General features: G+C 34.7%; 1 protein-coding gene across 4 annotated transcripts in view; it reads right to left on the minus strand.

The window, feature by feature from the left end:
* The window catches only part of wake (wide awake), an 883,946-nt gene that overhangs the window by 12,845 nt on the left and 857,000 nt on the right, over positions 1–14,101 (minus strand). For all 4 annotated transcript variants that reach the window (XM_069828855.1, XM_069828856.1, XM_069828857.1 and 1 more), the window contains 7 exons: positions 12,097–12,337; positions 9,889–10,021; positions 7,834–7,947; positions 7,370–7,582; positions 5,877–6,043; positions 3,191–3,430; positions 2,748–3,003 (listed from right to left, as the gene is read on the minus strand). In XM_069828855.1, the coding sequence (XP_069684956.1) occupies positions 2,748–3,003; positions 3,191–3,430; positions 5,877–6,043; positions 7,370–7,582; positions 7,834–7,947; positions 9,889–10,021; positions 12,097–12,337 (1,364 nt within the window). The remainder of the gene's footprint in view (positions 1–2,747; positions 3,004–3,190; positions 3,431–5,876; positions 6,044–7,369; positions 7,583–7,833; positions 7,948–9,888; positions 10,022–12,096; positions 12,338–14,101) is intronic.

Consider the following 14,101-nt stretch of genomic DNA (forward strand, 5'->3'; position numbering starts at 1 on the left):
CACTTTATAGATCTCTTGGATATGGAACAACAAGTTTTGATGGTGAAATCATTGCAATAAGTGAAAGTCTCAAGAATCTTATGCCACAGCAATAAATTTAGGAATGCAGTTATATTATCAGACTTCAAAGCAGCTATTCTATCAATAGTCTCTAAACACACACCTTCATCTCAAACAGCAGAAATAACTAAAATGCTCTCTCGATTAATATCATTCAATAAAAGAATTGTGTTCTAATGGATACCATTCCATTGTGGAATCCTGGGAAACGAGAATGTGGATGCTTTAGCAAAGAAGGGCAGCACTGCTACTTACAGATCTGTTACTAAATCTACGTATTACTCTGTGAAAAGATTTATTAAATCTACATACTTAGACTTCAACAAACAAAATTTGATAACACAATCCCAAGGGAAAAAATGGAACTCTCTGCATCAAAATCCACAGTTAATTCCCGATTTACCACGAAAATCGTCTGTAGCTGCATTTAGATTGGCAACAGGCCATGATTGTTTGGCCAAACACCTACATAGAATTGGAATATATCAGTTCCCTAACTGCCCATTGTGCAACTCAAACCAAGAAATGGATTCGGAACACTTCAAAATCTGTGCTTCAGTGGCTGGTCATGATAATATCTTTGAAAAATATTGGAGTGCAAGAGGTCAAATGACTTTATTGTCAAAAGCCTGGCATTAGAAAACAACAACACTATGCTAAAAGAGATAGCCTGATTGAATTAAGAGATGTGAATTAACGGGAGGGATGGGAGGGATTTTCCCCCTGTTGGAAAATCATCCCTCTCTCATAAATTCATATTAACATCTCTGCCACGGATAACTTCCATTCCCCTCACAAAATATAATTCTTTTATGTACTTTATAAAGTATAAAGTATACAAAGAAAATAATATTGATGTATTATAATCACCAGCAAGCTGACAACAGTCAATAACTTAGGAATTACACATCTTATCTTAAGCCTACTCATGGATATAATTATTATTATAATCAAGATGCTAGACAAGCAACTCTGCGCGACCAAGCGTTGAGCCGTATCAAATGAGGATAATAATAATTTTATGTATGGTATTCTCTATCTAGGATTCTATCCCCCCTCATCAGAAATCTTAATTCGCACCCTGGCTATAACTGATCTAAGAACTTAGCAATAGAAAAAATGTGTTATAGGCATACAAGGATGAGAAGAAACCTAAGAAGAAGAAGAAAAGGATGAGAAATAGAAAAAAATGGAAAACAATAAGCAAGGCGGTAAATAAGGAAACGTGAAGAGAATGAAAAGAAATAATTGCATAAGAAACTAAAGCAGAAAGAACCGAAGTAGAAAAATAAGAGAACAATGCAAGGACAAGATATCGAAAAAAATAAAGAAGTTGAAAAATAGGGGGAGAAATGCAAGGAAAAGGAGTGAAAGATCAGAAAGGAAAATGGTGAAAAGTAATAGAGAAGAAAAACTATCGAGAAAGCGATACTGACAGCGCCTGCAAAGCCAAAAACCCACACGACAATGTTCTATACGTCGTGTCGTTGACATAAAGACTGCTTGTGAGTGTTTCGAGATGCAGAGATTGATCACTCCCGAAGTCCTGAACGTCAAGTAGCCTTGAATCGCCACAGTTGTTTATACCTGACTGAACTTTTATCTACTTTGGCAACTGTTACATATGTATAAACAATCAAGTAGCCTATTTGAAACATCATCTCTACCTTTCAGTGTTCCTCAATCTTTATTTAATTACTAGGCCCTTATTAAAAGGCTAGGAATTTTCTTTTCATATGTTTGAGATCAAGTGTGCAATCTCAAGTAAAAATAAATTAACGTTATGTTTTATGTTTCTTAGAAATGCAAATTTATTTGAGAATTGTTTTTTTTTTCTATTTATATAACCATAGGTAATATCATATAATAGAACCAGAACATTTTGATAATTAAGATACTGTTCTGTTTTGTCTTTTTGTCTCATTTAAACATTTATAATGTTATTTATTTCAATGATGTATGTTATTCGAAGTTACAAAATCTTTCCACGCCGACCAAATGCTATTTCGAGAATGATGAGCGAAACTCAAAGCACACGAGAATGACGAGACGAGACTCGAAAGACAAATGCAACGAACACAGCGAGTGAGAGTGGCAGTTAGTTTTGTTCATGTCTAAAAGGTAGTAATAAAAAGAAGTAGAAAGAAAACGTACAAAAACTATTTAAAAATAAAGCAGAAGGAAAACAAAGTGCAGAAGAACATACTAAATAAGAAAGAAAGATGAGAATAATGTTGAGGAAGAATAAAAAGAAACTAAGGAAGAATAAACACAACTAACACTTAACATCCTTCCTGAAGGTTATGTGCAGGGGCGCATAATTTAATTTGATTCTTGTATGTGTGTTAATTTTCGACAGAATTTATCATCATATTTCGCAACTATGTCCTAGTGTAAATATTGCTTTAGTGTTCCTTGTTGAATGAGTGTTTTGTGACACTGTCATTTTTTCAATAATAATGATGATGATAAAAACAGTGGCAGTAGCAGCAGCAGGAGTGGTGGTGGCAGTAGAGGTGGTAGTGGTGGTGGTGGTAGTGATGGTGGTGAAAAAGAAACTGTTAGAGAAAAAAATGAAGAAGGTGAAAGACGAAGAAAAGCAAGAAAACATTGATTGGACGAAGAATAATATTAGGAGTGAGACAACAAAGGTAACACACCATGACGAAGATGGTGATAGTACAGACCTCCCTATGGCTGTGATGTGCCAGCACAGTATCCAGTTCCAGGATGCAAGACAGTCTGGAATAGCGTGAGATAACGTCACGCTGATAGGTTCCAAGGTGCACCATCTCGAACACCTGGACTGGCAGGGCAATGAGGTCTCCGCGCTGCAGCAAGGCCTCTGTCTGTCCTGGGACAGCGCATGCAGACTCAGCACGGGGCACCACTATCAGGAACGATACTTCAGGACTCAGGTCCACCACTTCTGCATCATACAGTCTGCAACATCGGAATCGGTCTAGAGGGTCGCTCCTTTAAGTTGGTCACATTTGTTATTACAGATCTGTGTTGTATAGGTATTTCTTTATTGAAGTATAGTAAGAAGCCTAGTTGTTCCTCCAAGGAATGTATACAAGTCAGTGCTTCGTTTTACACATGAAGGGATATTCAATTTTCAATTTGGTACCTATGTGTGAGTGCCTCTTGAGGACTGACTTCCATGTAAGAGAAGAGTCTTCGAGCTGTGGCAGCTACAAGCTCCACAAACACCCTCTGTTGTTCTGTCCCACCTCCAGATGACTCTCCCAGCTGCCCGTCTTCACTCCCTGTCTGCTCATCACCTGAAGTTGAGCTTAGAGTTTCGCTGGAGGAACATCCAAGAGTTTTGTGGCGTACACTTTGTCGCTTCAGCCACTCCCACTCTTCACTAAAAGAAAAGCATTCGTTACATTTCAGACAATTCTTTTTAACGAGATACAGTATATTTTCATATTGTACATATAAGAATGTAGTGTGAATATTTGTGACAGTTCACAGTGATTGTGTTGTAGAATCTTTTATATTTTAATTAATTGATTATATTTTTGTTGCTGTTTCCGTAGCCATTTTTCCAAGTATTCTGGGACAAAACTTTTTCTGTTATCTCATAGTATATGTAGAGGAAGTACTGAACAATATATGAAAAGTCCACTGCAAGAATGATGGATGTCATTTGGAATACATTTTGCAGGAGAAGCAATTGAAAGTTTGAAATGCTTAGCGCTCAAAGCTTAACTGTGATTTTCCGATCATTACTGGACAATGACTATCAGTGTTAATGCCATGTAACTCTCTCTGTACATTCTATATGTCTTAAGCTATGCATTGACAGTCTTGGTTCATTTTCGACAAGAGAGTGACATCCATCATTCTTGCAGTGGACTCTTCATATGTTATATGAGTATATTTCATTCACTATACTGCTGCTTGTCCTTACAATATATTCACTTATGAAATGCTTTGCAAATCCGGGGTTCACTGGAGAATCTCTAACTTCGAGTACCATATAGAAGTGGATCCAGCTTCAGAAATCCGCGATTGTAAGACATTTACCCACTCCAAAGCATTAATTATATTGAAAATATAGAACAGAAGACTCTTAAAATTACTACAAAAGAAAAAAAAAAGAACTTCCTACTATTACATAAGTATTCAAATTCTTATTAGCATATACTAAAATAATCAACGTAAAAATTAACCACTGTTTAACTTTGTAACTTTACTGTGTTTTTTTATTTTATTTTATTTTATTGGGTTATTTTACGACGCTGTATCAACATCTAGGTTATTTAGCGTCTGAATGATATGAAGGTGATAATGCCAGTGAAATGAGTCCGGGGTCCAACACCGAAAGTTACCCAGCATACTGTGTTAATATGAGGAATTTATCTGGCTGACTAGTTTCGAAGTGATATTCTTCATTGTCTGACGCCTAGTGAAGGTCCCGCACTATCTTCTGGTTTTCTGTTGTAGTGGGGTGTGTTCATGATTGTGTCGAAAAAGGTGTGTGTTTTGAAATTGAGTTGAGTGTTCACGATGTGCCAGGAGTGTGTTACAAAGTTAATCAGTGATTATATAAGTGCTAAAAGTGTATTAAGAACAATGAAATAAAAATTAATTATATTGTTGTATTCCTAAAAGCTGAAGGTACTATATTTCTGGAACTATTTACATTAAAGTATCACGGATTATCTTTAAAAACTTCCTGGATGTTAGAAAATTTTGCTTCACTTAGCTGCTTCAACATCTTTAAATTCAATTCAATTTATTTTATCGTACAGATGATAAAAATGGACACTGGACATATCAATAAATGCACACATCACAAAAAAATTTAGGCACCGATACCTACCTACTTCTATAACATGATTCCTTAACATATACACATACTGTATACAATGATTACTCCTAATACAACATTAAAATACACATTAAAACTAATTAAACAAAAGCAGAGTAAATAACTTACTTACTTAATGATTATGATCCTATTACATGTAACCGAAATACTCATTAACAGAATAGAAGGTAATGTTATAATAGAAAGAATTTTACTTCTTCTTTTTTTTTAATTATTTAGGTTATTTGTTTTTCTAATATTTCTAGGCAGTTTGTTACATAAGTTAATCCCAATACATGACAATCATTTGTGTGACATGTACCGGTATTATAGTTATGGAAATTCCTATTTCTGTCTGATCCATCTTCACATTCTTTTATGTAAAAAACTGTTTTTATAATAAAAACACAGGCCAGAGGTAATAATAAGTTCCCACTATAATGTCATATGTAGGCTACCAATTTAGCCATTTTAGTTTCTGAAGTCCCATATAGCATATGTAACTTCAATGGGATTCATAATGTGACCTTAGGGATTATTAAACGCTAAACTATCTGAAAATTTGAAACTAGGAAAAAGTACAGTTATAGTCACTATCAGCAGTACTTCACACAACCACTACCATCTGGTCTTCTTCGAGTATTGGGACTTCAGTTTCACCTACCATTTTAATTCTACCATACTTCCATTGTATCATATCATCATCTCATCGGCTTTATATAGTTCCTGTAGCTTAATATAAACGTTAAGTAAGGAATCATCAATGACCATCAATATCATGATACAAATATTAGGCAAATACATCACAAATTGACACATAATTCTTAAAGAGGAAAAGTCCATTTTCCTCACTGGGAATCAATCTCAGGAGCGTAGTCACATATATCAATTGACCCAGAAAGGTGGACAACAAAACTAACTTCTTAATCAATGTTAATTTGCTATTTCAAGAGATAAAACAAAATGTGGTGAAAATGTAAATAATGAAACTTACGATGACACATGGGGATTATCTCGGATCTTGCAGTGGGGCAGAACGTTGGGTGCCTTGCTTGGTACTACTACCTGGATCAGGTCAACAGAACTTCGCATCTTGAGGTATCCAAGGTAGAGGCCACGACTTAGCCTAATACTGCTAACTTGATGATACGTTATCTGATCCTGAAAGAGTACCATTCACATGTTAAAAAATGTCAGGAAGTCAAACATCGTAATAGTATTTACAAGCTCTTACCAGTTCACTTTTCTATTATGAATTATTATATTGATGTCGTTGCCCAGGGTGTGTGTGCCATAGGAGGCTGGTCTGTGCTGATGATGGAGATTTTTGGGATGTTACAGGGAACCGGAGCTCCCAGAGAAAACCTCTGTGTTATCTGGACCATGGGCTTGCCCAACACTAGTTACAAATCTGGGGTATGCTGGGGATCGAACCCGGGTCTACAGGATTATAAGTCCAGCACTTTAACTATTAGACCACCATGGCAGGTTATTGATTTGCTGTTCGATGTTATGTTTTTAATCCACTAACAGATAACTGCTACGTTTCTCAGGAATCTTCTTTGTACTGATATTATTCTTTGTTTATTTAGTTTTTTTTTTGTGATAATTCATGTTCAGGACCAAGTATAGATTCTGGAACCACCATTACCTTGTAAAACTTTGAAAGTGTTTCTCTGTTTGTTTTTTTTGGAGTTTTATTAATTGTTTCATATAAACAGATGTAATCCTTACGAGACACACATACACAAAGGAAGAAGTGAAAAGTGTAGAGTCATTGCGGAAAACAAAAATCGAAAATATCAGACTTCTTAAAAAATGAACTAGTGAAATATGTAAGTTTATTCTGTGGGTGAGTATTTATGATATTTATGAGTGATAAGAATAGTAATGACTGTTAATGACTAGATCACTGAATGTGAACTATGTGAAGTGTTAGTTTGTCTGGGTGTTTCGGCAGAGATCTGCATTCATATCCAAAGAAGTCGAAGTTAAAATTAAATTTGTTGTTGAGGGTGACGGTATTTGGAGATATTTTTCCTTTATGGTTGTAACTGAGTTATTTTGTTGCTGGTCTCTCGGAAGGAAAAAGGGTTCGATTCCAGTGAAATTCTCTGAGATGAGCGATCAAAAAAACTGTTAGGAAGCGATGACACATTGTTTTGACTGCAGTTAGAACAGGCCGAAAGACTTAAATCATGATGTAGATTTTGATGATGATGGTAATGACGACAAATCAGCATTTCTGAAGCTCTAGTAGCTAGAAAAGATATCATAGAGAAATTTTTGGATGAAAAAAAAGACAAATTTATTGTCAAATACCAGAGTATTAGATATGATACTATCATTTCCTATAATCTGAATAGTCTTTGTAGTTGAAATAGAACATTGAAAAGTTATTATCAATATGTTATGTTTAGATATGCTCAATTTAAGTTATTTTCACTTATTCTGAACGTGTGTTATATGTGAATAATATTGTGGTACCTGAATTGAAGCCATAAGCAGTTCCCCTACATGAGGTTCTTCATGTGTTGCTAGCTTCTTTTGCACCTTACTGAGTGGTAACCACCTTGAGTTAAGAACGGATACAGTCTTTGGAGAACGCACGTAGTTTACTGTGGAGATGACCAATGTCCCCTGAGAATCTCTCACTGGTCTGTGATAGAGTTGACCCAGATCTTGGATACACAGTGCTGCCTAATAATATAATAACAAGAACATCTATTAAACTTTTAGTGGTATTAATTGTAGCATACACTATATTTTTATACTTTTAGTAAATACATTACATCTTTGAAATATTAAATTCCGTATGTTACTGATACCGGAATTTATTTTCAGCGGACTTTTCATTTGTGTCTTAAAAAAGAGATTCTATTTCTTCATAACAAGACAATTTGTTGTAATGAGCAGGAACTTAAAATATCTTTTATTATTATATCACTAACCTGCATCTGTGCTGCTGCCTGCAGAAGCTTGATGCGGAAGTGGACGGCTGAGGAACTAAGACTGCGCTCCATGTCTTGTCTCAGGGACTTCACGTCATCCCACGTACATGCCACCTACATATAAATAAATAATTGTAATAACAGGCATAATTAGACTCAGAAATTTTGATTTCTGTTAACAATGAAAACCAGTATCTGTAGTTTTCTTTTGTGGTCTGGATCCAAGTATTGTGGATTGAAAAGTAAGGGCAATATATTTTTCTGATGCCTCCAGGAGAGAAGTAAAACTGGGGATGCTGTACCACTTTAAATTCATGGCATATAAAAAAACTTGTGATTTTCGACCGGATAAGGTTGTAAACAGAATTCTCAGTCTGGACATTGTATTGTTGGTTTAGTAGTTTCTGCAGTCAGTAGCAGGTGGCATTGATACTAATCCTTGATAGTGCCCTCTGATATTTAAAAATACAAACGATATAAAAATTTCTTAGCAATATCTATCACAGTTGTGAGATTCACACTTCCACACGTATCTTGTTAATAATTGAACCAAGAACTGATAATTAAGTTCTGGCATTTTTGGTTCTATTATGGTAAAAACAACAATAAAATCTTAACAGTCTAATGCAATTTAATTGTAACAGTTTTGACTACTATTACAATATAATTAATTAAGTTAATATTCTTGCTTTTCTGCTGCGATAGAAGCATAAGTTCTACTAATCTGGGTTTCATAGAAATCATTAAGACTATAATTTCAAAGATTGGATATTGGAACAGCAGTGAAATACAAATAGAGTGCTGGGTAACTTTCGGTGTTGGACCTTTGGACCCCGGACTCATTTCACCGGCATTATCATCTTCATATCATTCAGACGCTAAATAACCTAGATGTTGATACAGCGTCGTAAAATAACCCAATAAAATAAAAACAATACAAATAGAACATTAACCCTTAAATTCACAAAGTATCCCATAGGACACAACATGTTAATATATGCTATAATTTAATAGAGCAATAGAAAAAGTTGGTAGGAAAATTAAATAACCAAAATTACGGTACACAATACTATAATATTGTACAACATATAAAATATGGACATTGCGAAAGTTGTTTTCTTTATAAACTAGTGTGAGAAATGTTGTTTTGCCAATTTAAGGGTAAAAAAACTACAATATAAATAAGTGTAGCTGTTCAGACAGCTCTTCATAGAAGTACAATAGACAATCAAAATTCCAAGAATGACATCAATAGAAGTAGTGGTAGCTATACCACAGTCTAGTATATACAGTCACGAAGCTCAATACGTATGGAATATGCATCCATAGATAGTTGCTAACCACTATACTTGTTTTTTTGAAAGATGGGACATGACAGGAGTGTTGCGATCGGAAAAACAACTGAATGTCACATAAAGTGGTAGGCCTGTTGCTATAGTAACAACGGTTGAGTTGCCAAGTTACAGTTCCCACCTGGCGAGTGCTTAATAGCTCTCTTGGCGACATTTATTGTGCACACAATGTCAGCATTGGTATGTTTCGTGTTTGATTCTCTGTCGATTTTTGTGTTGTTTTCTTACCTTCGCGTCAATTGTCAATGAATGTTTTAACGTTAGCCATCTTAACGTCAATTGCTAGCTTCCATCAGCTGGCAGCATGGTAGTTCATATTGACAACATAGCACTGTAGTTCCAAGCTCGGCCACTTAACTGTCATGTCCCATCTTTCAAAAAAACAAGTATAGGATCGCTACTATCACCTCATCACAGACAATGTGAAGTAGTACGGGCACAGTCTATTGTTCCTAGTACCCTCAACAACTCAAGCTTCGTGACTGTATATATGGTACTAGACTATGGCTATAGCTACTGTACATACATAAGAAAAATTAAAAATAAATTGGTCTTAGACCAAATTATGATAGTTGGAGTGAATAAAGTTCATTTGCCATGTACAATGTAATCTCTAATCATTTGCAGTACTGGTATGTGTTGATTAGTATACATATTATGCGCATATGAGTATTCAGTACCATAAGTGAAACATTCTAAGTACCTTCATGAGCCAGTGAAAGTCGTGGTAGATGCAGCTGGGATAAGTCTCATCTACTTCGATCACTGGTAGGAAATCTTCATTTGTTACAAGAACTTTGTCTTCATGGTACAACAAGCAAGCCAGAAAAACTCCCCTGAAAATATCAAATGAGAATTACTGCGACATAACTATCGAGAATGCATGCTGAAATGAAAAATTTGAACTTTTATCGTCATAATCTTCCATTCATCTTCCTTTTCTTCATCAAAAAACACTAAAAAAAGCATGGAGTCTACCTTGACACCTTCATGGCATATATAGTAAATACGTACCTGTACCTTCACCTGGTAATTCAATCTTGGATTCATTAGCTTAGCATTTGTCTAGAAATGTTCCATACTGTGCATAAGTTTCTACATATAGTTTTATAACTTTATACTTATATTAATTATCAAAATAAGTAACCGCATTCTACTTGAGAGAAAGCAATATTGGATTATTCAGGGCAGCTGTAGCAGGGACTTTTCCCATTGCTTGTAATCTATGAAAAATTTAACAACAATGGAAGAAGACCACTTCTTGCTAATTAAATAATTTAAAAAGGGTTTATATTCCATATCAATATGATACAATATGTTACTATTAGTTGAGAAAAGAAATTTGAAAGATAAGTAACATACAAAATGCATATTTGTCCAGGAATGTTCCATATAGTAATATCCTCAAATTATTTTATGACTTAATATTTATGTTAATTGTTATTAGAACAAATAACTTCATGTTAATTTAATATTTTGAAAAGTAACATTGTCTTCAAACAATTAAAATGTAGGTTTGTTATTGCTGTAATTTAATTACATATCTGTAAATGTTGTATGTAATTTTAAATGACTTCTGTTGCTTCTTTCCCTTCCTATCTTATTAATAGATGGAAGAAAGAAATATTTTACATATTGGAACTTCAGTTTAGGTTAAGGTTACCAAATGTCTCCGAATTTTGCTTTTTGTTCCCGAAAAAAATTCGTACTCAGAATGCCCCCGAATTTAATAATTTGTCCCCAGATATCCCCGGATTTTCAGCGTTAATTATTACAACTTTCTGAAAATGCCGTTGAATGTCTCAGTGAATGAGGAATGTATTTTGCTGAGATATCCTCCAGAAAGAGAAACATTCGAAGAGACAATCTATTACTTTTTTTCAAATGTAGATGACTTGACCTAGATGAAATAATTTATTCGATGAAACTGGAGAAAATAGTAAAGTGGAATATAGCAAATGCTGATCTTTGGTCAAAATACGGTGAAATTAAAAAAATTTTCTCTGACAAAATGATTTCCTGTGCACAACACCAGAAGTTGACTAAACTATATTTGTGTCTTCCTGCAAGTAAGTTCGTAGGCCTATAGAACATTGATGAAGTAAATTATTTATACTGTTCGACTAGTATGGAACTAAGGAAGTTTTAAAAATGATAAATGAAATTAGAACATTAATGAAGAAACTAGAGAAAATTCATTGCATCAGACATAAGTTATTTTAATTAATATATTGGAAGGCAAAACACTTGGCAAGAAAGAAAGCGGACTTACCAAGAAGAAAATACACCAAAGACATGCTCAGTAGAATGAAGTGCAACAACTATGAAGAATTTAAACTCACAACAGAGAAAAGAGAAACATAATTGAAGAGAAAAAACGAAGCCTTTAGAGTTGATGTACTGACTGACTAATTAATTAATTCATTCATTCATTGATTAATTAATTGATTGACTGATTGATTAATTAATTCGTCCATCCATTTGCCACTACTTCTTATATTATAAAAAACAAGAAGAAAATTGTTAGAGTAAATTTTTAATTAATCTGGATTTTGTGGAGGTTTTATTGATATAAGAATTTGAAATAGTTCCATGTTGTTTTTTGAAGCAAAAATTATATTTCATAGACATATTTTCCAGATGAATTGATTCATAATTATTGAGGATGAACAAAATCCGTTGAATAGTTAAGGAGAAAACGTTGTACACTCAGGCAGGCAATATATCAAAAACCACTTTTTCTGTATCAAAGAAGCTGATGACTTAGGTAAACCTCAAAATCGAAATTTTACAGTAGCTCAATACATTCTCTATAAGGAGAAAGTGAATAAAAAATATTATTCTCGTCATTGTGCGAATTATTTAATAAGAAGTCTCATACACGCCTACTAATGTATTGATATGTATTTACCTGCGCAGGTTCTTCTGAAACTTAGAGGCGACAGTGAAGAGTTGTTTTATGGCCGTCTTCTTGCTGCGTTGGTTGCGACGCTGAACGCTGGGAGTCTCACCAGACTGAGCCGTCATGGTGGTTGTGGCTTTGATCTCAGCTGCGCATTCAGGTCTAGAGTGACAAATCTTGGAGAACAAGTCATCCAGCAGAGGAAGCCGGCCTGCAAACCGGGACTCCCGACCCTCCACATCACGCCAACCTGTAGGGTAAGTCCAATAATATCTCCATTTAGTTGATACTGAAAGAAGAAGTTGCTGTAGGTAGATTTCATTAATTCTTTTCAGATTCTACTGTCTCTGCTCGTTTTCGTGATCATTTTAAAATTGACCAGAAAGGTGTGAAATAACATGACACTGTTGAGTAAGTCCAGAAAGAACATAATTAACACTCAGGGAGGAAGTTTATGTGTTTAGTTATTGCGATGTACTGAAGTGCATATTATATTTCCGTGTAGGAATTCTGCGTTATCATATGATAATATATGCGTATATAATGACTTAATGATTTAAGACGGCGTTCATTCCGTCGGATCCCGGCCACTTAGTCACTCGTAATGAGTGCACCTCTGCACATAGTGTGTTGGACATTGTGCCACTGTCACACATCTGTGACACAGTTCATGAGGGTTGGCCACTAAAGGGAAACTAAGAAGTGGAACTTAAACTGAGAGGATTCAATCCAGCATTGGAATTGGAATTCGGTGTGGCTTAGTGGATATAGCATCAGCACGTAGAGCTGGAGAGAATTTTTCTCTGCTCCATCGATTCTTCTTATGTGTTTAGGTTCTGTTTATTGTCCGGTTTTGATGTAAATACGTCTTTAAAATTAGACTGATATTGGGATACCAGAATGGAAACTTTGATGTACCGGTAACGATGTAACATTTGCAGGGTGATCCATTCCAACAGCATAACTTGGTAACTAAGAACAAGATTGAAATAAATGTGGTCGCATTTGATTGGTTATATACTACCTCCTACGATGCAAGCATAAACTTGTGTCCTTGACAAAGTCACACCCATATCCATTTTTTTCTTAATAATTGAAGGGCACAGGGGAAAAGCGTGATAAGTCCAAAATAATCGATTTTTTTGTTTTAGATGTCATGTAATAGCACAGGTAGTTTAGATTCATGTAGTTTCACTGTACAGAATAACAACCTCATTAATTCAAAGAAATTTGAAGAATGATAACTCAAAGACAATAAGATATAATGGGTGTTGAAACTTTTGATTTGCTCTCCTGTGAAAACAGTAAAACGTGACTTATTTTTACCTGTCCAGAATTGAAGATTAGTTATAGTAACAACTTAGTTCACATTGGAAGAGAATTTTTGAGTGTACGTTTTTTGTTACTAGAGTTCACAATCTCACTTTTCTAAGGTAACTTTTGATCTCATGCTATAAGTTAAAATTACCCAGGACTGAGGAATAATACAGATGTTATTTTGATACAAAACTGTTGCGTAAATCGCAACTTAAATAATTCAATTTATTACCTTTCTTTTTCTCTAAAATATTAAATGTTAGTCTATATGTCGATCTTCCCAGTTCTCATGAGATTTTCATAAAAAAAATTGCATGTTACAATGGATAAAAAATTTTCTTGTGACATAGATTAGTGTGGTACAATAACAAATTATCCAGCTACAGGCAAACAAAAGTAGGACTGCCCAAATGTGCAATGTTAAGCACTTTTATTTAACATGCCTGTGCTTGGCACTCAGACTTAAAATGATCCCAAAATTAAAGCTAATAATTAATATATGCTGATGATCTTATTCTCTGGACTTTGGAGGAAAAAAAGAAGAAAACTACAACCAATTAATTGAAAGAACATATTGCACATGACAAGCCGCAGAGTTTCGACTCCAGTGGAATTGTAAATAGCAGTGATTTTTTTCTTCACATTCCATGGTCTGTGTTCCTGAACATAGTCTGTTCTTTTACCTTATTTTATTCCA

The sequence above is a fragment of the Periplaneta americana genome, chromosome 6 (genome assembly GCF_040183065.1).
Source record: "Periplaneta americana isolate PAMFEO1 chromosome 6, P.americana_PAMFEO1_priV1, whole genome shotgun sequence".
Taxonomy (NCBI): Eukaryota; Metazoa; Arthropoda; class Insecta; order Blattodea; family Blattidae; genus Periplaneta; species Periplaneta americana.